Source organism: Peromyscus leucopus, chromosome 23 (assembly GCF_004664715.2).
Source record: "Peromyscus leucopus breed LL Stock chromosome 23, UCI_PerLeu_2.1, whole genome shotgun sequence".
Classification (NCBI taxonomy): Eukaryota; Metazoa; Chordata; class Mammalia; order Rodentia; family Cricetidae; genus Peromyscus; species Peromyscus leucopus.
In genome coordinates this window covers 33,267,665-33,292,283 of record NC_051082.1, presented here as the reverse complement: position 1 = coordinate 33,292,283, position 24,619 = coordinate 33,267,665, and the positions used below count along the sequence as shown (strand labels likewise).

General features: G+C 47.0%; 1 protein-coding gene and 1 long non-coding RNA gene across 6 annotated transcripts in view; one reads left to right on the top strand and one right to left on the bottom strand.

The window, feature by feature from the left end:
* Positions 1 to 3,200: 3,200 nt before the first annotated feature.
* The window catches only part of Uspl1 (ubiquitin specific peptidase like 1), a 33,627-nt gene continuing 12,208 nt past the window's right edge, over positions 3,201 to 24,619 (bottom strand). For 3 of the 4 annotated variants that reach the window (XM_028878065.2, XM_028878067.2, XM_028878066.2), the window contains 5 exons: positions 20,680 to 20,793; positions 19,045 to 19,174; positions 15,317 to 15,442; positions 8,595 to 8,752; positions 3,201 to 5,197 (listed from right to left, as the gene is read on the bottom strand). In XM_028878065.2, the coding sequence (XP_028733898.1) occupies positions 3,387 to 5,197; positions 8,595 to 8,752; positions 15,317 to 15,442; positions 19,045 to 19,174; positions 20,680 to 20,793 (2,339 nt within the window). In that variant the 3' untranslated portion in view covers positions 3,201 to 3,386. The remainder of the gene's footprint in view (positions 5,198 to 8,594; positions 8,753 to 15,316; positions 15,443 to 19,044; positions 19,175 to 20,679; positions 20,794 to 24,619) is intronic. The other variant, XM_028878068.2, reaches the window with a different exon arrangement.
* LOC114699149 lies at positions 3,504 to 22,758 on the top strand. Of its 2 annotated transcripts, none has more exons than XR_005089830.1 (4): positions 3,504 to 3,516; positions 7,260 to 7,324; positions 13,599 to 13,603; positions 22,741 to 22,758. It is a non-coding gene; the product is annotated as an uncharacterized LOC114699149 (long non-coding RNA). The 2 variants fall into 2 exon arrangements; XR_003735476.2 differs by lacking the exon at positions 3,504 to 3,516 and adding an exon at positions 4,394 to 4,403.

The following is a 24,619-nucleotide window of genomic DNA, read 5'->3' as shown; positions in this document are numbered from 1 at the left end:
TAGGTTGATTACAGATCTGGACAGAAAGGCACAGGGTAGCTCGTGCCCTAAGACTTGGGGTGGGCTCCAGCGAGCTGCCCTAAAGTCTCTTTACGACTATGTATGAGCCTGTGGCTATTACATCACTCAGGTGTCATGATTAAGGTTACATTTTATTTTTTTTTAAAGAATGAGCTACTTTGCTGATTGTTCAGCAGCCACCTCAGTAAATGGGATGGTAAGGCGGTTTTCTGGGGTGTATTATTACTCAGGACTGAGTGGCCAGCAAACGGGAGTGAACACAAGGCTGTAAACACTCCAGTCCAAAGCAGGCCTGCTTCAGTATCGTCCTTGACACGGAGCTATCTGGGAAAACGGTTTTGTTATCAGTAGTGTTGCAGCTTGCAGACTCTCAGGAGTGGGTGAGCTAGGTGCTGGGGAGGCCATCTCCCTCCACCGGAAAGACTCAGTGTCCCTGTCTTTCCTTTAGGTCTGGAAAACAACTAAGATGAAGGATTTTAGGGCAACATAAAAACCTGAATAAAAAGCCAGTTGATCTTTTTTTTTCCTTAACTACAACTGTTAACAAAAGGTTTGGGACACTAAGAGCTGTCTTGAGGGCTGAACACAGTGCGCCTTGTTACAGTATGGAGTGACTGGGTGGAAGGGCTGTAACAGTGACCCTTTCAGAGGGACTTCGTGGAGATTTACATCGGCAGATAACTGATTTGCATTCCTCGCTTTCTGGCTTCCTTCAGTGACACCACACACTAGAACTGCGCCAGTTTCCACACTGGGTAGTTTAGGCATATTTAAATACAGCACAATTTGGGGAAAAGAAGTTTCCTAGCGATAATGAACTCAATCCCATGTGTACAACAAAGCTTAAGACATGCCTGCATCAAACTCTTGTCAAGTCCAAGTGACATCTTCTTCCATAGAGATGGACCCACAGATTAAGGATGCAGGCTCAAGGTAAACAATGTTGTGCTGAGGGTCTGGGGGAGCCAGGGGTGGCCTGGCCACACTGACAGCATTCCACCGCTACTCCAGCCTTCTGGTTGGAAAACAGGTTATACGAATTTCCCTTTGAGGAACATGTCGAACATTCCTGGTTTCCCTAGTGCTTATCTGTGAGCACGAGGGCCTCCATGCTTCCTACAGGTGGAGCGATAGATATGTGCAAGTGAGTGTAGTGCCCACGGAGGCCAGAAGAGGATGCTGGATCCTTTGAAGCTGGAGTTACAGGTAACTGTGTGTGCACACCCACCAATACCAACTTGAGATTTATTTTGGCTCCTAGTGGGAGGGTATACAGCCCAACACGCCAGGCAAGCATGGAAGCAGAGGAACGAGGCAGTGGTCACGCTGCCCGCAGTTAGGAAACTGAGTGGGCCGGAAATGCTGCCAGCTCTAAAAGCCCAGGCTGGGTGCAGTGATGCACTTCCTCCATCAAGGCACTACCTCCTGAGTCCCACAGCCTTCCCCAACGCTACCATCATTATTATTTTGAGTATCAGGCAGTTATTCAAAAGTTACTTAGCCAGGCGTGGTGGCTCCAGTCTGAAACCCCGAACTCCGAATGTAGAGGGATCCGAGGAGCAGTAGTAGTTCCAGGTCAGTTTTGGATACAATGAGTTCAAGGCCAACCTTGGCTACACGAGATGCTATTTCAAAGAGGAAAAAAGTTCTCCCAGACCTGGGGAGAAGGCTCAACAGGGGAAGTGTTTGCTGTGCGAGCATTGAGGTCAGAGTTTGAATCTCAGAGATGGACAGGTGCGTCACACACACACACACACACACACACACACACACACACACACGGACGGACGGACGGACGGACGGACGGAGGTTGACTAACTAGACAGACCTTGCCTCAGTGAAGAAAGTGCAGAGTGACGGGGAAATACTCTCAAGCCAACTTTGGGGATCCACACACACGTTACCCACAGGTGTGCCCTGCCCTAATACAAAATACACACAACACTTCCTTAGACCATGCATTATTTACAGAATCAGAGAAAAAAGTCTCAGGAGTAAATATGGGGGTTAGATGATTCAACACAGTGCCTTGGCCAAGTGCTGACTGCCAGCCACCCTAAAAACTCAAGTTTTACTCAAATCACCAGGGATGCTTTGGTTTTTTGTGGTTTTTGAGACAGGGTTTCACTGTGGAGCCCTAGCTGTTCTGGAACTCGCTCTATAGACCAGGCTGGTTTCGAACTCACAGAGATCCACCTGTCTCTACCTCCTAAGTGGTGGAATTAAAGGTGCGTGCCGCCGCCACCACCAAGAGCTGCTTTTGAACAACCACCTTTATCTGGAAACTGAGGTTGACTAGTCCAATACTTCTAACTTGATCCATCTAACTTAACAGGCATGTTCTGCTCATCTGTAAACCCCAACTGTTACCTCACTCATGGGAAGGCTGAGTTTTAAATGAATTAACACTTTACATATAATAGAATTTAGCTTGTAAACACTACCACTCTCTTCGAAGCAGTAAGATCGGGGGTGCCCCAGCTGGTACAGAAACTGCGTTGGGAAGAAAGATGGTGTTTACAGCAATCTAAACCTTAAGCACATCGTAGACGACTCTTTCCTGTAACCCATCACACTGCTCACTTAACGTTGCTCCAAGTTCTAAGGACGGGGCTTCCTGCCACCCTTTGTGAGGAGAGGACAGAAGACGGGTGGCACTGAGGGTCCCACCAGAAGCAGCAGGCTTGGGGTGATCGGAAGCAACTGTCAAGGCACTCACACGTGCATTGTGTGAGCTTGGGTTTTCCTGAACCAAACATCCATGTTTTCAAAGGTCATTTTATCTCTCTGTGTGCATGTTTGTGTGGATACAGGTGCGCGGTCTAGAGGCCAGAGGCCAATGTCAGCCCACCCCACCTCATTCCTTGAGATTGAGTCTTCACTGCAGCTGGAGCTCACCACTCTGGCTCGACTGGCTGGCCAGCTTCTGGGGTTCTCAGACCTGTGACCACAGGTGTACAAAGCCAGGTCTGGCTTTTTACAGTGCTGGGAACCGAACCCAGGCTATGGCTTTATCAAAAGGCATCTTCTGAGGCCAGGACAATGTGGCACCATCCCTGAAGTGGCCTTTGAAGGCTTTACCACCCGAGTCATCTCCCCATACCCCAACACCCAATTGCCAAAACCTGGAAATTTAATGCAGCCAAGTGTACAATCTACCACTCTGTACTCACAAAACGAAACTGACAAAAACAAGGGTTTTAATTTGCAGTAGGTCCACGCTTCACAAGAACCAAAGGGAGAGCCCAGGAGCTTCCACCTTCCCCAAGGCTAGGACACAAGGGTGTGCATGTCAGCCAGCACTACCCGTAAGTCATGGCCTCTTGCAGTAGTGGTCAGTGTTAAACTAAAACGTTAACAACAGCTCAGCAATTCTCAAACAGATATTCATCAAAATGAGGTAGATCTAATGTGTCATTTGTTAAAGAATTCAATGCTGAAGTAGGAAAAAAATCATCAAAAATATCAGTCTTCATGGGGCTCCCCAAGTTCAACGTTCTTATACAGGCGCTGTCTGGGAGAGAAGGAAGCTCGGCTTCACCCTGGTTTTTCTCGGGGCTGCAGTAGTTATGGTCCTGTGTCAGGTAGGTGTTCTGGGAAACAGCACTCAATTCATCAGGTGCTAGTGTGCTGTCCCCCATCTCCAAGGACCTCAGGTCAGGCCCCACACTCGCCGAGGGCTCTGACAGGGCCGTAGGCGACAGCAGTTCTGCTAAAATCTCCTCCTGACTCTGGCCGTCGCATGAGGCGCCACCAGGAGCAGTGGCGTACCCAGAATTGCTGTCCGCGAGGTCAATCTGATTCTGTAACTCATTCAACAGATCCTCTATGGACTCACAGTCATCTGGAGACCCACAATGGGACACTGGCTCTGAGTGGTCACTCACAGATGTCCCACGGTTCGGGGAAGACATGAGAGCAGCTAGTTTCTTCTTTTTTGCCTTTAATTTTTTAAGAAGTTTGAGCCGAAGCTTATGAACCTGATCTTCAGCTGCATCTCCACAGCTGGCTGGAGAGATGGCGCTTTCACTGCCATGGGAACTGTGGGTGAGGGGGGCTGCCCGAGAGCTTTCCTGCCCCTTCAACAGGGGTGACGAGGCTGTCCCACCAGCATGGGGCACAGCAGCTGTGCTCCCTGAGGGTGGGGAGCTGCTGCCTGGAGACGGCTCGTCCACGTGCTTAGCCGTCCTCCTGGACGTCCTCTTCTTCGCCTTCCGGTTTATACTTTTCGTCTTAAAGCCGTCATAATTATTGGCCCCTTTAACGGAGGGCTGCAGGTCAGTCACTGCTCTATTCTGAGCCAAAACACAGGGCGGCATGAAGGCACCACCCCGGCTCAAGAGCCCCTTCACCCAGCTTCCCACGAAGGCTTTCTTCTGATCGTCTTTCCGAGGCTGAGTCTGTGGTGACCTGGCTGTTCCCGCAGCATTAGAAGATGCTGCAGTTTCTCTCTTTCTCAGACTGGATGCCTGAGAGTTACCAGGTTGTGCGGGTTTTAGCCTCTCGGCTGTAAGTGGCAGCAACTGTGTCTGAGTGTCCTTCTCAGCTGCCACGGACTTCAGTTCCTGAGCAGGAATAGGAACAGGGGCATCAGTCACAGGTTTAGGAACTACCGTGTGTCCTGCCTGCACGGGTCCTTCCTGCGGGGCTGTGCTCACAGCTGTGCTCACAACTGGCGGGGTGACTAGCTGTCCTTCACCCGGGCTAGACAGTAGGGAAGTCATCAGCGAGTCTCCTGGCGGCCAAGGAAGAGCTCCGCCCAGTCCTGCACTCGCCACCACAGGCTTGTCTTCTAACAGGCCATCTCTGGAGTCACTCTGAGAAACAGAGGCACTTTCGAGCATGCCTTTTGTTCCCGCAAGTACACTATTGCCATGAGCTACAGCTTGGACTTCTGGAAAAGTCTGAGGAGCAACTGGCATATGAGTGGGGTGGGCGACTGAGGGTTCTGAGGTGGCAGTCCCACCCACAGAACACAGTGCTGGCGAAGCTGGCTGCTCCTCACCTGACGCCTGCTGCGCTCTCGGCTTTGTGCGTGGAAGGCAGGCGGCTGGCTCAGTCGGTACCTGGGACTTTCTTTCCCAAACAACAATGTGCACCTCTGAGGCCGGCACCTCACATGTCCCGTGTCTTTTAGCACATGGACCCTTTAAGTCATCACACTCCAGCCAACTCCCTGGAAGTAAATAAAACACAAAGTCACAGGTGAGACCTCCCCGACACCATGCCCCTTCCCCGCAGCTCCATCACCCCGCACCCACAGGAGGAGCGCCGTGAAGCACAGCCTTCTCCTCGGCTCTACTCTGTCAGGTGCTACTTTCCATTTGACCTCACAAGTTACAGGCTACACAGTGCAGCAATCGGAAATTCAGGGAGGTCTGCAGGACAGTGTACACTCTAGTAAACACACACTAAATCACACTGGAATCACTTGGACTTCTGACCTGCTAACATACTCAACATCAATCACAGAGTAAGTTGCTCCACGTACACAGCAAGTCTAAGGATCAACACTGCAGCACTCTAGGGAACGGGCTCAGGGCGCATCACATGGCAGCTGGGGCACTGGCAGGCCTTTCCACTTGCACAATTTCAGGGATGTGGTAGGTGTGGCATGGTAGAGGACGTATGAAGGAGACAAACACAGACTAGGAGTAAGGAAGCAACTATTAAACTATTCCTTAAAGGAGAAGAAAAAAGGACACCTTAGAAAGATAGCTTTTTTTTTTTTTTTTTTTTTTTAAGGGAGCTAATGAATGCTGGCAGGGCTGGGAAAAATCTGGAACCTGGTGTATTGCTGGAGGGATTATAAAATGCACAGAAATAATCTAGCCATTCAGAGAGTGCGCCTGAGTACACACCCCAGAGAAGCGACACTGGGGCTTTAAGAGTCTGCCCATCAGTGCCCCCAAACACACGAATGGAGCCATTACTCAGCTTTAGAAAGGAAGGAGATTTGGCACAATTTGACAGAGATAAACCCTGAAAATGTGCTAAATAAAATAAGCCATACACAAAAAGGCAAATCCTCTGGTTCCACCTGCATGAGGTGCCCAGAGCTGTAACATTCAGAGACACAAGGTAGCTCAGTGGCTAAAAGAGCCAGGGGAGGTAAGATGGGGAACTGTGTCTGGTGAGCACAGCTTGTTTTAGTGATGAGCAGCTGCAGACCTGGGTGCTGGAGATGGATCTGTAGCACTGTATATGAAGTTAACGCCAAGGAGCCCTATAAGCTTAAAATACTGAAATGGAGCATTTTATATTATGTCCATTTTGCTACAATAAAAAAAATTAAGCAAACAGAAACCATGGCTGGAAAGGAAAGAAAACAGACAAAAGACAGCAGGGGTGGGGTGTTAAAGGGAGGTGGAGTCATTCACATTTATTTACATTTTAGTTATGCCACAGGGTAATTTGAGAAAAGCTAACAACTACAAGTCTGGATGAACAATAGCTTTTCAATAATTAATTAACAAGGGAATTGTGACAAAGCAAACACACAGCTCACTCCATCTACAGACAGATGCAGTGACCTGAGAAAGCATGGAGCCAAGTATCACATGCACTTCTGCAGCAGTGGGGATACCCCAGCCTACAGTACTCTCTTACAGTGTGACAGTATGCTTGGAGACATCCTCACACAGCACACACAGAAAACACACTTCCCCCTCAAGCTAAAGGGCCCATGAAGAACTAATCTTCAAGAGCCAGGTATGGTGGCACACATCTTTAATCCCAGCCTCTGGGACACAGAGGCAGCTGGATCTCTGAGTAGAAGGCCGGCCTGGTCTACAGAGTGAGACCCAGGACAGCCAGAGCTGTTACACAGAGAAACCCTGTCTCGGGGGGAGACAAAAAAGAAAAAGAACTAATTTTGAGAAACGGAAACAGGGAGGTTAAGAAAGGAGAAAGTCCTTTCTGCAGCTGAGCTTCGGACCAATTTAGATGCTTATGTATTGGTCAATTTCTAAGTTATCACAGTAGTAACTAAACAAATAGAGGCCTAAGGCCCAATAATTTTTTTTCTTTAAATCCCTCAAAGAGAAAAATTAAAACAAAATTAAAATACTATCAGTGAAGTGGACATGACCAGCAAGAGCTGGAGAGAGAGGCGAATGTGGGTTATAGGTAAGCAGAGACAGTCAAAGCACATTGTATACAGGCAAAATGTCACAAAGAACCCCACAGTTCTGCCTAAATAATATAGTGTGGGGACACATGTATGCATGTATAAGGAGACGGGAAACCTCACCCGGCCCGGACACGGACAGGATTGACAGATTGATAGCTCTTTCTCGATTCCGTTACTGTTACTGGAATGGCCAAAGTCTCCACCACTGCCAAGTGCCAGCAATGCTGGGGACAATCACAATTCCCTTTCACTGTTTGTGTGAATGGGAGATGGCAAATTTAGCCCCTTTAAAAGACAGCATCATAGTTTCTCACCAAACAAAACTGCCATTTGATCTAGTAACCAAACTCCTTGGTATTTGCACAAACTGAGTGCAAAGTCTGTCTGTAACTGTAGGTCCTGAAGCCATCCGTCACTTATGTCTGTCTAAACATGGAAGCAATCAGGATGGCTTTTCTTGTGTGTGTGTTTAGGAGGGCACAGACAGAAGACAACCTCAGGTGGCATTCCTTGGGCACTGTCCACCTTCACTTTGAAGACAGGGTCTCTCACTTGCTAAGGAGCTGGGCTGGCTGGCCAGCAAGCTACAGGGCTCTGCCTTTCCAGCTCTGGACCGCAAGTGTGCACCACTGCGCCCTGCCTTTTGTCTGCGGTTTGGGAACTAGTGCTCAGGAGCTCCTGCAGCACGGCAAGGAATCTGCTGACCCAGCCATCTCCCCGGCCCCAAGACGCACGCCTTCTCCTTAGGAGGTCAAAGTACCCAGGCTTCCGCATTCAGACACAAGGGGATGTCACTTGAGAAACGCAGTGGAAGAACACTAAATTCACATTACTAGGCCAAACCACTGCACTTGAAAAGGCTGCCCTGTGTATAATGGAAGCTATTTACCGTTTTAGAAAGAGCCTGACCCCTAGGAGGAAGGCAATGGAACTGAGGAAGGGTGGAGGTGGAGGACAGTGGTGTTTCAGAAAACTACTCTGTGTGGTGCTACAATGGTGGATACATGTTGGTACAGCCACACACCTACCAATGCACACAGAAGGTGGACAATGCACCAAGGGTGGATCATGAGCCTTGGGGTAACAGTGCACTATTCTAGGTTTGCTGAATTAACATTCCATGCCAGTTAACACACACAGTAAAGACAGAAAAATAGCTAATACAAAAAAACTCAGTGGATGACCCACACATCAGGGGTACAAAAGACCAGGCTGGGAAGCATAGTGAGAAAAGTGTCTACATGAATAACCAATGAAGTAAGAAATACAAGTAAATAGGTAAATCCTACAGATCCACGGCATAGAGTTGCGAAGGATACTCCAAAACACCACATTTAAAATAAAATTTAAAAAATCTAGGGGAAGTCTGTCTTTACAACAAAACAAAACCCAGGAGGCTCTATTTCCCACGCTCAGTATCATAAAACCTTCCAACACTTACCATCAGCATCTAAAATCCACGTTATAAAGTGGTTATTTGCTTGGTACTGTATCACAGATGTGACTTCATAAAGACTGCCTTCAAAACGAAATGCATAGTGCTGCAGATCCTTCCGAGGTAAGCCTTCCACGAAGTGCAGCATGAATACTGACGATGCTCTGTGGAAAAGAGGCACAAGTCAAACCAATTTCATGCCACATGTCCGCCATTCAGGACCGTCCAGTGGCACGCATGAGGCCGGCTGCACCAACTCTGCTCCAGCACCTCCCATGTGCACCGCAATCAGCCAGGAGAGGCGGCTCTAAGAAGCATGGGACGGACACCAAGCCCTTTGGAAGGGCACCCGCAGCAGCTGGACCTGTGCAGGGAGACTGGCAGGACCCGCAGACAAAACTGGCCCTGCCAGCAGCTCGGAGCTCAGAGACCCCTGCTGCGGAGCCAGGGTGGCAGGAGCCCAGCGCCTTCAGGGTTTTCTCTGGTTTCAGGTGCCTAATCAATCACTTCTGTTCAGAAGAAAGAGCAGTTAGTGGAAAAATCTCATGTCTAAGATAATTCAGACACTGAGTTGGCCAATTTCTCCCTCTTCTTAGGGAGTAAAGAGATCCGTTAAATTCAAATTTACACTTAAGAAAAACTTAATTTGTCCTTAAGTGGAGGGAGAAGAAAATAAAATACACTAGTTGATTTATTATAAACTATAAGATGCTCAAAATTCAAAAGTACAATTTACTATTATAAACATGTCAAACTGGAAACAAACCTAGAGACAGGCCTTAAATAACTAGATGTAACTAAGCTCTTGGGTTAAGAAATGGTGGATACCCTAATAGTTAATCCTAACATTTCAACAGAGGTCAAATCTACTTCCTTATCAGAATTTATTCAGCTGAAAATGAACTTGAATCAATGTCCAAACTGTAAGATTACTCAAACTGACAAGGAATGGCATGTGAATCATTCCCTGTCAATTATGCTGTTAGAGGTAATGAAGTCCTCAAAACTGAAAAACCTGAAAGTCCTCCAAACCATCCATATCACCACATTCTTTGTCCTGGTGGTGGTTGAATTGTTTTGGTTTTCCAGACAGGGTTTCTCTGTGAAACAGCCCTGGCTGTCCTGGAACTCTCTCTGTAGACCAGGTTGTCTCAAACTTAGAGATCCACCTGCCTCTGACTCCCAAGTGCTGGGACTAAAGGTGTACACCACCACTGTCCCTGGCTTGTGCTGGTTTTTAAAATCTGACTTAATTTACCAATTCCAAGATGTTGCTGACCATAAAATGTGCCAGTGAAGTATACATACTATCAACTGTTAGGCTATGAAGTATGTGTCTTTCAGTGATCCACAGTAAAACAGAGATTCTCACAGCTGGACAGGCAGGCCATAGATTCGGAGTCTCTATTACTAATAAATTATTTCAGTATTCAAGTCTTGTATTCGGTTCCCTGAGCCTCACAGGTATGACACTTACCACTCCAAGTACCTTCTGAGGCTACTTACCTAAAACCTCTTGAGTCTATACTAGAAAACCTCAACGTCTGCACAGGAACATTTTAGGAAATATATATTTATTTATAAACATATATATATATATATATACACACACACACACACACACACACACACACACACACACACACACATATATATATATATATATATATATATGAGAACAAGAGTAAATGACCCAATACATGTGAGAGCACCTGCCAGACTGCTTGCTTTTTATACATTCTAAGGCTTCTGAAGCAGTAGCCAGTGAGTGAGTCAATGAGCCAAGATGGACCCACATTCATATTCTAGCTGAACGCAAGCAGAGGCCCCAGAAGCTGCTTTGAAATCACACAGGACCGAAATGTCACTACACAGGAAGGGGAAAGAGAATGGCCAGGCTACACAAATTCTAAAGTAGCTACCTGTGCAAGCCCCTGCAAAGAGGCTGACCATGTGTCTCAGTTCTCCAGGGCTTAAAGGAGAGGGGCTGGCTGAACAATGTCACAATCTTGACAGGACGCCCTTCCACTTCAGCCACACAGGCGGGCGAACCCTCAGAGTGTCCTCCTTACCCCTGAGCCTCCCAGGCGCTGAGTGGGCTGCAGCGCTGAGTACACCCCCACCCAGCTCTTCTCTCCGTCATCAGGGAAGCTCTAGAAGACAATTCCAACCCCCTGTGCTTTACCATGTCCAAAGTCATGAAATGTCTGGCCTCCACCACCAGACATTTCATCAGGCAGCGTCTGCTTTAAAAAGGGCACCAGTTGCCAGGCGGTGGTGGCGCACGCCTTTAATCCCAGCACTTGGGAGGCAGAGGCAGGTGGATCTCTGTGAGTTCGAGGCCAGCCTGGGGTACCAAGTGAGTTCCAGGAAAGACACCAAAACTACACAGAGAAACCCTGTCTGGAAAAAACAAAAAACAAACAAAACAAAAAAAGCGGCACAAGTTACAACCTCGGCATGTGTGTCCTCCACTCCTCGCTGCGTCTGGATCTCTAGACTCCAGTGCCCTACAACTCCAAACCTCAGCTTGTCCCATCCAGCCTCTCAGGAACTGAGCCCTGCCTGCTTTGTTTTCAGGCTTCTTCCTACCCCACCCCACCCAGGACGTCAGCCACAGAGGATGCTCAAATCTGAGGAGCGCCAGTTAGTTTAGGCTCTACTGTAACCATAGGAAACAGAATGGACCACCAACCCTGGAACTAGAGTCAATTGAAGACTAAGAGTCATCGGCATCTGGGTCACAGAGGCGCACCTCTCTTGGAAGGATGAACCTCAGGAATAGCACAGAGAATACATTCCCCTTGCCACCTAAGGACAGCAGGACTACCAATCCCTCCCCACCAGGACAGTCATATCTTATACTAAGAGCTGGATCACAAAGTCAATTTTCATCAGAACTTCTCTAATAACTCAAATCTTAGAGGATGCAAATTTAACAATTCCATATCTGTACTACAGTAATGTCAGTTTCAGGCAAAAACAAAGGTCTGTAAACATTATTTTTAAGCCATGGTTCACTTTGGGTTGTATCACCCCCATCTTTCAGACGCTAAGAAAACACCCGAGTCGAATCAGCTGGAACTCAAATGGTCAAATGGTCAGAAGACAACCATCTTCAGCAAACCCAAGTGCCCCACAAGGGACACGACTGTTGTCTGGAGCTGGTTCAGGAGCCTGAAGGCATTTCCTGCCCAGCTAGAGATTCAGTTAAGTGGACTCTCAGGCCACAGTGGCTGTGCCGCAATGCCAGAACTCTGGAGGGAGGTCGGGGCTTAAGTCTGAGGCCAGCCTGAGCTACATACACAAACCAGGTCAGCCTAAACCACAAGGCAAACCCTGTCTCACCAGCCAAGAGACCCCGTGCCTGTCTCCAACAACCGGGACAACAACCAGCAAGGGCCTGAGATGATGGCAGGCAGGCAGTGCTCACACCGTCAGACTCAGGCTTGCTGTGGGATGGTCTGTATGTCAAATTGCTCTGATTGGTCAATAAATAAAACACTGATTGGCCAGTGGCCAGGCAGGAAGTAGGTGGGAGAAGGAGAGAGGAGAATTCTGGGAAGCGGAAGGCTGAGGGGGAGACATTGCAGCCACCGCCAGGACAAGCCGCATGTGAAGACGCCGGTAAGCCACCAGCCACGTGGCAAGGTATAGATTTATAAAAATGGGTTAATTTAAGATAAAAGAACAGTTATCAAGAAGCCTGCCACGGCCATACAGTTTGTAAGCAATATAAGTCTCTGTGTTTTCTTGGTTGGGTCTGAGCGGCTGTGGGACTGGCGGGTGACAAGGATTTGTCCTGACTGTGGGCAAGGCAGGAAAACTCTAGCCACACAGGCTAGACCTCCTAAACAACTCACTCATCTCAGTAAGGCAGGCAGTGCTCACACCGTCAGACCCAGGCTAGACCTCCTAAACAACTCACTGAGAGAGAAGTGGCGGAGCTGGACTCAGCAGGCATGTTTTACTGCCCGATTCCTAAGGGCTATGTATTACACATGTGGGTGATCTGAGACGAGGCCCTGGGGGGACTGACATGAGATTTTAGAAGGATATATAGCTGAATAGAGTCTCATGATCAATTTATTTGTTTGATGGACTGACTGACCGACTGACCTACCTACCTTTCTATGCTGGCTGGTCTGGAACTCACTTGTAGACCAAACCACACTTGAACTCAGGAGACCTACCTGCCTCTGCCTCCTGGGTATTGGCATCATCACATTCAGCTGATGAATGTCCTATTATCCCTAAGTTCTATTAAATACTAGCAAGTCAAATTGTACTAATTTTGGAGCAAAACAGTCTTATACAAATACCTTGCATTTAAAATTTAAGTGTAATTTTACATAAATTTAATTTACCTTTGAAGAAAATAGAAAATGTCCTTATCATAAATCTGGCTTATTAACTAATCCACTGGAATTTAAAACACATTTTAAACTCAAACATGACTGTACATAATGGTAACATTTGCTGATCAGAGCACGAATCTTTAAGTAAATAAAAGCAACATATTTATACAATTAAAAAGTGTATGTTGCAATGCAGTCACTTAGCAGATCAAACAACATAATACAGGAGTAAATCCTCAGCCCCCAGCCGGAGAGAAAGCCGATACGGCCATCAGATGTGATTACAAACACCAAGATGCCCAGGTAATCCCACAATAGGCAGCCGTGTACCGCTGCTGCCTTTACTGTCCTGGTCCCCGGGCCACACAACAGACTTCCGGGCAAGGCAGCTGCTGCTCCTCCTCACTCTGCCTCCCTCAGAAGCTGCTGAGTGTCAGGAGTAGGGAAGGACAAAACAAGCTACAGTCCTGAAGCCAGCAAGTATTTCCAAGACAGACAGGGAGCAAGGCGTGGTGGCCGGCACACACACACCTTTAATCCCAGCACTTGGAAGGCAGAGGCAGGCGGATCTCTGTGAGTGTGAGGCCAGCCTGTAAACAGAGCGAGATCCAGGACAGCCAGGGCTACACAGGGAAATGCTGTCTCGGATGAGGTGGGGTGGGGTGGGGTGGGGTGGGGTGGGGGACAGAGACAGGATAGCATAGCAGAATGGAGGAGACAGTGACGAGAGGACCACACAGAGGTGCCGTCCACAGATGCTCAGAGTCAATTAACATGCAACAGATGCTTGAGTGTAGGGTCAGGCTACGGCCCGAGGTAACAGGCCCAGAGAAGAGCCACAGAGGGAAACTGGCGAGGAGGACGGAAGTCAGCAGCTTCCAAAGTTTCCAGTAAACCAGGGCCAGTGTGGCGAGGACCCACAGACTTGAAGCATTTGCACGTCAAGAGGTGTTATGCACTGAAACCATCCAGTGAACAAACAAAGCAAACCAAACGGCAAACCCTTCCGCGGCTGTGCACACTGTCTGAGGGAAGGACACGTGTCCACCAACAATAGTGCAAACTCAGTGCCGGTTTAGACCGGGTAAGCACTTACTCACAATGCGGGACGCTTGCTCGGGGCTACGTCAGGACCAGGGGCCCACAGCACTCCAGACAGAGAGCGGAACCAGTGGACGCTAACCAGCACCTGCCAGGGGCGGCAGAGGGCAGCAACTCTGAGCAAGAGCGTCTAAAAGGAAACCAAGAGCACACTACCACCACCAGCCGAGGTGGGAGTCCAGACTGCAGAGCAGCAGCCTCCGGAGCCGCAGGGCTGAAGGGGAAGCCTGGAGGGGGTGAGGAGGCAGACACCCACCTCAGCGCGAGCTACAGCACTATTACATTCCCGGAGAATCTAGTAATGCAATGAGAACAAGCCTTGAGGAATCTCTGAGGAACTGCTGCAGCTCTGAAGGCAGCAGAGGTTAATGTCACTGGTTGCTTCTTCCGTCAGATTACAGCTCACCCTTTACTGCAGCCAGCCTGAGCGGGAAGGCTCCAGAACACACCCCCCCTCACTGACGGGGTTGTTCGCTGCAGAAAGCTGATGTCTAACACCTCCCTAGCCTCTACCCACCAGAGGAAGCAGTCACTTAGAACAAAGCCAACAGCTTGCAAATACAATGAAAACACTTGCTCAACCTCAGCGAAAAGCTTCTAAGACGATGAAGAATGAGCCGGCTGATATCTGGGAGAAGACAGACATTAAGACACACAAGGTGGAGCTGAGTGATGGGCTGAGTGGTTAGAGCACTGGCTGCTCTTGCAGAGGACCCGGGTTCAATTCTCAGCACCTACATGGCAGCTCACACCTGTCTGTAACTCCAGTGCCAGGGAATCCAACTCCCTCACTCAGACAGACATGCAGGCAAAGCACCAATGCACATAAAATAAAAATAAATTATATGCATATGTATACATAGACACACAAGGCACCAGCATGACTCTGTATATCTTAGTTCTTGAAATTCAAGAAAATCCAGAACTCTAATGACTTTAGGCATTTCATGGAAGAGGAAAAAATTTAATACTACCAAAGCGCGCGCGCGCGCACACACACACACACACACACACACACACACACACACACACACACACACAACTACAAGAGAGGGGCCGACCACCCCACAGCACCCCTATTGTGGTACTCCCCCTGGTATAGCTTGTCTACCGGAGTTCTTTTAAATGATTAGCATTTGGCGGTTCATAAGGATGTGTTCACTCAAACTTCTGAAAGGTAGGTTGTAGTCACTATTCCCTTCCCAATACATAAAAAATGTAAATCCATCTTCACTACATCCTAAAAATTGTAAGTAAATTTAAACTCACCTTTCCAACACCATTTTTCTTATTTGTGATTTACTGTGGCAACTGTTACACGGACCAAAATGGGCAGCATTGAGTGGGTGCCATTCAGGAACAACGTTTGTAAAGGTGACCAGACTCTTCAAACACCTGCAAAAACAGGTACAACTTGAAGGCATTTGCTAAACTCATTTGTGCTCGTTTCCCAGCATGTGTTAGTCCAGTGATGGCCTGCCCTCTCTAGCTAAGCTGGAGACTGCCGACTCCACACTGACTGGTTTTCAGCTGGGAGGAGCACAGAGGGGTGGACGGCAGTTTCCCAGCACCAACGCCATTGACACTTTACTCCAGAGAAAGACCTGTGAGGCCCCACTGTGCACACTGGAGGTTTAGGGTCACTCCTGGTCTCTACTTATCACATTCCAGGATCAGTCCCCAGCCGCAGCAGCCAGTGTCTCTAAACACCGCCAGGGACCCCAAGAGGAAGAAGCATCAGAGGTTCTTGGCGAGCATCCCTCTCTAAGGCTGTCAAATGTCACACTCAGTGTATGCAGCGCAAACTAGACTAGCCATCACTGCCAACGAGAGGGTGCTATTTTTAAATCCGCACAACTTAACTTTCTTACTATTAGAAAAACGCCCTTGTAGAGCGCTTCTGCTTCTACACAGGTGGCTCAATCACTGGATTCACTTTAGCTTGAATCCTGACAGCATCAGTCAAGATGACCTTCAACGGTGTATAATGAATCCTAGTTGCATCAACTTTAAGAAAAATATTTTATTAAAACAAGTATCATACTGCCAAAGAAACATAAGCTTTTCTCCTCTAAATAACAAATAATATTGGCATATGGTACCTGAGCAAAGAGAGCACTGGCAGTTAACAATGACTGTTTTGCAGAAAAGCTAACCTTTTAAATGCAAAGCAACACACAGGTTGCTCTGTATGCCCAGACCTGTGTGCCCAGACTATGCACCATTCTTTAAGACATGATTAAGTCAAGACTCCTAGTTCTGAGATAGTAATAAGGATTTTGTCTCCATTAATGTTAATGTGACATTTCTGAGCACTCAGTGTGTGGACCATTAGGCACGGAACGTGGCACTCCCCTGCCAACCAACCCTCAAGCGGTAAGTGCTCCAGCCTCTGTACAGACAATGAGAGGCAGACAAACTGGGTCTGCATCAGGACCCCCAGCCTCTACAGACCAGTTTCTAGCCTCTCCAGGAAGTCACTACTGAGTCAAATAAAAGCCTTACACTGGCACAAGGACTAGAGGCACCACATGAAAGGACTAGCTGAGAGTCTCTGTCAGAGCAAGTACAAGTGAGTATTTGTGACCTCACGTACACTGACTAAATGCCACTGCATCTTAGCTTTGACTCCGCATTTGCTTTTATTTTTAGAATGAAAGAACACTCTAAAGAAACTTAAACAATCACTGTTTTTTTGTGTGTGGTTTTTCAATCCAGGGTTTCTCTGTGTAACAGTCCTGGCATCCATTTTGTAGACCAGGCTGACCCAAAACTCACAAGAGCGATCCGTCTGCCTCTACCTCCTCTACCTCCTGAGTGCTGGGATGAAAGGCATGTGCCACCACTCGCGGCTAACAACTACTTTTAAAGAAATAAAAACCAGATGCAAACCAAAGTGGCTGGTGGCGTCCCTGGAGCTTTCTCTGAGCTCTGTGCAAGCGCTGTCCAAGCCCACTGACCATCTGCCAAAAGCCTGCGCTGACTGCTGAGCCACCAGCCCTCTGCACTGAGTTCAGAACTGCTCTCCTAAGCAACTAGTCATCTGAACTGGCCACAACAAAAATCACTCCCAGAGGCTGGGGAGCTCCTGGCACACAGAACACACTCGATGAAAAGCTGTCAAAGTGCTACCTGTGAATTCTAGAAAAGCTGTAATTAAGCTGATTTTAATCATCTGCTCTGTTTATATTATTAAAACACAGGTAGTGATTAGGGAGTTTAGCACAGTGAGCAAGGGAGCCATGGAGCCATGAAACAAGTCCAGAGGTTTCCTGATTCTACTACTGAGTTACTATGAGAAAACCAGACCATTTGTACAAATCAGTGGAAACCCAGGAAGGGAATACTCGCTTGCTTACACAAATATTTCAAGTCACAGTGTGAATTTTCACCCTTTCCTAGCAGTTGAGAGCAACTGATTAAAAAGTACACTCTGAGCCAGGCGGTGGTGGTGGTACATGCCTTTAATCCCAGCACTCGGGAGGCAGAGCCAGGCAGGTGGATCTCTGTGAGTTCGAAGCCAGCCTGGTCTACAGAGCCAGATCCAGGACAGGCACGAAAGCTACACAGAGAAATCCTGTCTAGAAAAACAAAAACAAAAAGCACCCTCTGCTGCCTTCACTCCTGCAGCATTCTTCCAGACTCACCTCTCTGACTGTTTCCTACTGTCCAGATATCCTTTTGAGACCATGGCTAGCTGTGTAACAATTTCCTCACATTTTACCTTCTAACTTTTGAAGCTTGCTCACAGGTGAGCTGCAGTGGTAAGGACTGACTCTACTGTAATATTATGAAGAATGACCCACAAAGCAGGTTGTCTTTTCGTTGTTGTTGTTTTTGGCGGTGTTGGCGCACGCCTCTAATCCCAGCACTTGGGAGGCAGAGGCAGATCAGCCTGGGCTACAGAGTGAGTTCCAGGAAAGGCGCAAAACGAGAGAGAGAGAGAGAGAGAGAGAGAGAGAGAGAGAGAGAGAGAGAGAGAGAGAGGAGGGAGAGGGAGGGAGGGAGGGAGAGAGAGAGAGAGAGAGAGAGAGAGAGAGAGAGAGAGAGAGAGGAGAGAGAGAGAGAGAGAAGGGTTTCTCTGTGTATCCTGGCTGTCCTGGAACTCACTCTGTAGACCAGGCTGGCCTCAAGCTCACAGAGATCCGCCTGCCTCTGCCTCTGAGTACTGGGTTTAAGGGCGTGCACTGCCACGGCCCGGCTGGTAGGTCATCTTTTAATAGCCAGCTAGCAGCTTCCCTGGTCTGCTCAAGAGGGGGCACGTCAGATAAGTACCTACCCTCTCTGCTGCACTCCTGAACCAGAAAACAGAGGTAACCTCTGCTGGATGCTACCATCCACTAAGAGCAGCTCCATGACAGAGGCCTACAGCAAACAAAAGCCTTATCTTTAACAGAAGGGTAAACAAAACAGTTCCAAGGACTTGTGAGCAGAAGGCCAGCTAAGGGCTTTCCAGAGCGTCAAGGGCGCTATTCTCCTCTGTTTCTAACTTGCACTAAGGAAATGAAGAGAACGCCTTTGCTTTGTTTTAGCTAACTCACAGCAGCAAGCCAACTAGAGTACAGTCTTGTGTTGCAAACTGTTCCTTTAGCGTTAGTGGGCGGAGTTAAGATGTGGAAGCCAGCTGTGATCCATGCCTCCATTTGCAGAACTCAGAAGGCTGGGGCAAGAAAGTGGCAAATCTGAGGTCAGCCTGAGCTACTTAGCAAGACCCTATCTTAGAAAAAGAAAAAAGAGATGTGCTGGGGTCCAAGACAGGCGGACACAGCTTCTACTCTACACTCTGGATCCCAAGGCGGAAAGTCTCAAGTCTTGACTAACCTGGGCTACACGGCAAGTCCTGCCTGGGCTATCCTATAACCTTGCCTGGGAGTGGGGGGTGTATCAAGGGTGGAAGTCCCAAGACAGAGTACACTCACTAGAGGTGCAAAATGTGTTATTTAAATTACGCTATGAACCATTCAGCCGAAAGAATCCATTAAAAACCCCAAACTGACCTGTTTTGATACTGGTGTCCACAATTGGAACATTCAAAATTCCAAGAAAAAGAGTATGTAAAGAGCTTCTCCACATGGGGGTCTAGTTTTAAGAGAGCAGGCAATGCAAACACAGGACTTTCCATCTCACCTGCAGAAGAGAAAAGGAAAAGGAGAGGTCAAAAGCTGCGACTGTCAACTGTACAGGGAAGGCAAGTGGTCAACACCCTGCAAGTCTCCAGCACCTAGGTGTGAGCCCTGCCTGGCAGTCCGTCGGTCACGGTGGATCTGGAGGACGGTGGAACAACCTCCACACGCGGCCAGCATCAACTCAGCTCCCACGCTGGCCTCTTGTTTTGTAAATGTCATGAGAACCTAAGAACATATGACACCCATGCTGCCTTCCTTCTCAGAAGGGAAAGGCCTCAGAGCTATAACCCTGCACATGAAAACAAAAACCACTGAAAATCAGTGAAAACGCTAGAAAAGCGCATCAGAATTGGTCATAACCATTCAAATGCCACCTCTGTTCAGATCTACCAACTCTACAGTGGCACAGATTTGATACACAAGGGTAAAGGATCAATTTTGAACCCCCCTATTTATCTCAACCTTTAGTCTAATCCTTGAATAATTAAACTCCTGCCACTTTGACTAGAGATGGTAGGATTCTGCTGTCCTTAAACAAAACCATGACCCTAAGTGCCAGCTTTGAGATGAAGGAGGCTGTGTAATAGGGGATCCCATCCTTACAGTGGTTTCCTTCTCATCCTCAGGGCTTCCAAGGTCCAGGAGACAAACTGCAGACTGCCTCCCGCCTCCTCCTTAGACCAAGCCTGCTCTCAGGGCCCTGCTCTTCCCTAGCCTGGAACTACAGTTGCCCAAAACTTTCCAGCAACTGTTGTGAGGGAGGGACTGGAAGGTGGACAACAGGTTTCATTACTCCGGCATGTGCTGCAAACACCTGCAACTGCAAAGGCTATTTGAACAGCATCTTTGTGATAGGATCCCATTGCCTTTTTTTTTTTTGAGACACGACCTCAGTATGTAGGCCTGGCTGTCCTAGGATTCACTATGTAAACCAGGCTGGCTTTGTAGACAGAGATCTGCCTGCCTCTGCTTCCCAAATGCTGGGATTAAAGACATGTATCATCATACCCGGCCATTGCTATTTTTATATAAAAATGTTAAGTCAAAATAATGTATTTCTTATAAAGAAAAAGAAAAATCCTCCTGCTAGAAATGGCAAGTGTATAGTTGTAGATATTTAGTACACATTTGTGATTAAGTCATAGACTTTAAATTTCAACTCTGCTGTAACTAAATATTCACTAAGAAGGCAAACAAATTACAATTCACAACAGCATCAAATCTTCACATCTAACATATGTTCTAATATATATATACATACATTAATTAGATATATATTTTATTTTATTTTCATTTTGAGGTAGGATCTTACTGTGTCATTATGGCTGTTCTCAACTCATTATGTAGACCTGCCTGGCCTCGAACTCACCTGCCTCTGCCTCCCAAGTGCCTCCAAATGACACTACACCTGACTTCTAATACATATTTACCAAGCACTACAACAATGCATTTCCTTATGCTGTATGTATTTCTACAGCGGATCAGTCAGGCTACACAATTACTTACCTAATGTGCATCTAAGCTTAGGCTGAAGTTTAAAAAAAATTTCTTCTCTAACTTCATTCAGACAGGTCTCTATCTCTGCAAGTATTTCTGACGTCAGTTTTTTACAATCTTCACCTTCAAAAAAAGCCAGAACATTATCATCTCATTAACGCATTTTTCCAGAAAAGAAACTGAGATGGTAATAAGAATGAAAGTTTATCAGTACATTTTGCAGAGACAAAACCCAAACACATTTCTTATTATGCCCGCCCTGCGATATGCCATCCATTCTGATGACACCTGTCGTCAGGAGAGCATCACCTGCCCTCACTACCTGGACCAAATCTCAAGGAAAGCCTGCTCAACAACAACAGAGGTAGTAATTAACACACACTTTAGAACGACGAGAGCTTGACATGCCAGTGTGACTTTGGAAATCATTCCTACAGCTTCATCACACTCGAAAAAGCTTACATTCGCAAAGAAATGAGCATCAAGCAAGGCTCATGTGATTTGTTTCTGGGAAGCAGAAGGAAGGAAGGAAAATATACAATACAGAACAATGCAGCCCACACAGTTAACAAGATAGGAAACTAACTATTCTGTATGTGGTTGATATAAACTAAAAGTAAAAATGTCAAATTCAAATTCTGCTCTTCTCAAATCATCAGAGAACTGTCACCTACTTGGCACCAAGGTTCATGCAGAAAAAAAAAGGGGGGTGAGCTAAAGGTAACAATGCTTGTGAAAAACCATGAAACCCACAAATGACTGATGCATGAAAAAAATTCAGTCTCAAACTCAAATTTAAAAAAGTCTTACTTTACAAAATCCTAACTTCTAAATATTTTAGTCCCAAAGGTGGTTAAAGCATCTGAGATATATTTTTCCATATAATAAAAAGAGCAGCATATTCTTTTTTTTCTTAAAGATTTATTTTATCGGCCGGGCGGTGGTGGCATACGCCTTTAATCCCAGCACTCGGGAGGCAGAGCCAGGCGGATCTCTGTGAGTTCGAGGCCAGCCTGGTCTCCAAAGCGAGTTCCAGGAAAGGCGCAAAGCTACACAGAGAAACCCTGTCTTGAAAAAACCAAAAAAAAAAAAAAAAACACTTATTTTATCTCTACAAGTGTATTCCTGATTGTATAGATATCTATCACATGTGTGCAGGTATCTGTGGAGACCAGAAGAGGGTGTCAGATCCCCGGAACTAGACTCACAGGCAGATGAGAGCCACCATGAGTGCTGGGAACTGAACCCTGCAGAAGCAGCAGGTGGATCTTAACTGCTGTGGATCTCTCCAGCCCTGAAGCTATCTTCACCATTCTTTTGGAAAGCCACTCAGCAAAACGTCAACACACACGTTCAATGCCCTTCCAGGATACTAATCTGCACGGTTTTCAAAAGCTCTGTGGCTGTGGTCCTGTGAACTCATCATGGCAAACCCACAGGGAAGCAATGCACAGCACCCACACAAATGACCGTGCGATCCTCCATCACACCTTGTAATGCATTAACAAGGAAAGAAAGAAAGCTTGCAACAATGGCAAGTCTGTCAAAGAATAAAAACAAACCAAAGACCCAAACAACCTAGGTGCAAGCAAAATCAGATAAAAACACACAGAGACTTCAAACAATTTCCAAAAGGTGAGGAGTCTTGCTTTGACAGACAGAAGACACAAGAGCCATAATCTAAGTGTAACCACAGGGAAGACCAGGTGACCACAGCAACCTGAAAAGGAACAGGGTTATGCAATGCTGGTGCCTGACAAAAGTGGCACCAGAAAAAGTCTGAAAAGGAAGAGAAAATGGGCTCTGACCTCATGCCATCCACAATTAAGAACTTGAGTATCCTGAGTCAGCAAGCTGGTTTAGCAGGTGACAGCACTCACTGCAAGGCTGACACTCTGAGCTCAACTCCAGGACCCACCAGATGACAGGAGAGACTGACTCCAGAGAGCTGATCTCTGGCCTCTGGCCTGAGCTCGCGCGCGCGCGCACGCACGCACACACACACACACACACACACACACACACACACACACACGAAATAAAAATGTATAAAAGAATTCAGCCAGGCAGTGGTGGGGCATGCCTTTAATCCCAGAACTCAAGAGGCAGAGGCAGGTGGATCTCTGTGAGTTGTGGGCCAGCCTGGTCTAGAGTGAGATCCAGGACAGGCTCCAAAGCTACACAGAGAAACCCTGTCTCAAAAAACAAACAAACAAAAACAAAAACAAACAAACAAAGCAATTCAATGTTAGAAAGTAGACTATGACTTCTCAAAGAACATAGTCAGTGAAGGACTTCCTAAATGAATAAAAGGAAAATTGTCCTTAAAAAGCCACAAACACTACTAGATTCTAAAAGAAAAATAAATACTTTCTTGTAAATCAAGACTTTAAAGTAAAAAAGGGTCAGTACAATGGCTCAGAGAGTAAGGCCCTTGCTATCAAACTTGATGACCTGAGTTCAATCCCAAAGTCCCACATGGTAGAAGGAGAGAACAGACTCCTGCAAGCTGTCCTTTGATCTACACACACATACACACACACACACACACACACACACACACACACACACACACACACACACACACACCAACCAAATATGTATTTTTTTTCCGAGACAGGGCTTCCCTGTGTAGCCCTGGCTGTCCTAGAACTCACTTTGTAGATGAGGCTGGCCTTGAACTCAGAGATCTACCTGCCTCTGCCTGAGTGCTGGGATTAAAGGCATAATACGCCACCACCGCCTGGCATAAAATATTTTCTAAGTAAAATACAGGCTGTAAACTAGGAATCAGCAACACATCTGACATAAACTAGCAACAAAGACATAAGAAAACTCATCCAAACAAGAACAGGACAATCGACAGAACCAACAGGTATTCCACAGAAGGGTAGAGGGGAGGAAAGACCATGTCAATACATACACCAAGAGGCAACACATCAAGTTCTTCCAATTCTGAGAGAGGCAAAGCCAGTCTGAAGACCATTTCATGCACTAACAGCAAAACTAACTCTCGGTGTGAAAACATCCCAGAGAGTACATGGATTGGGAAGTATCTGATACTGGAGTAGGATTGACACTGCCCACTGACAGGCGAGGAAACACACAACTGGTCTCTAGACCAGCAGGTCCCAACATCCCATTCCCAACCAACCACAGACTCAAAGTACCTGGGAGAAAGAAAAACATCATCTGCACTAAACAAACAGACCTCCTGATCAGTATTGCACACACACTAATCAGTATTTGCATCGCATTTACACTGCGTTAGGAATAAGTAATGTAGAGATGGTTTCAAATGCATGGGATGGGCTTAGGGTGGAGCTCTGTCTTAGCATGTGCAAAGTCCTGGGACTGATCTCAGCATCACAAAGTAAAATAACGTTGAACATGATTTCAACATGGGCAGCAGGCCTAAGTAGGTCAACCCTAAGTGCATTAAAGTGTAAATTATATGGGGCAACATGCACTCACATTATACAAACATGACGCCATTTCTCACAGAGGACCCTGGTATTGCAGAAGTCCTAGAGCTAAGCTTCCACAGACACCAAGGGAAGACTGTTCCGATGTTTCTACTATTATTTCACTCACTCATTCGGGTGTGCTCGGAGGGGGAACGGATGCTTTGGTGAGGAGTCTGTCTCTCCTCCCACCACACGGGTGGTGGGGTGGACACCACATCACCAAGCATGGTGGCAAGCACTTTTACCCACTGAGCCATCTCAAGGGCCCGAGAACGTGTTAATGCTTTTGGGTCGGAAGTTAAGGTTCATGAGTACCCCATTTTATAGAAGTTAAAATAGGGTGCAATGGTGCATGCTTATAATTGTAGCACACCAGAGGCTAACGCAGGAGGAAAGCAATTTCCAGGCTTGAGCAACATAGAAAGACATTGTCTCAAAATCAAAACGAATCAAACACACCATCTGTATAAATAAATGTGTGT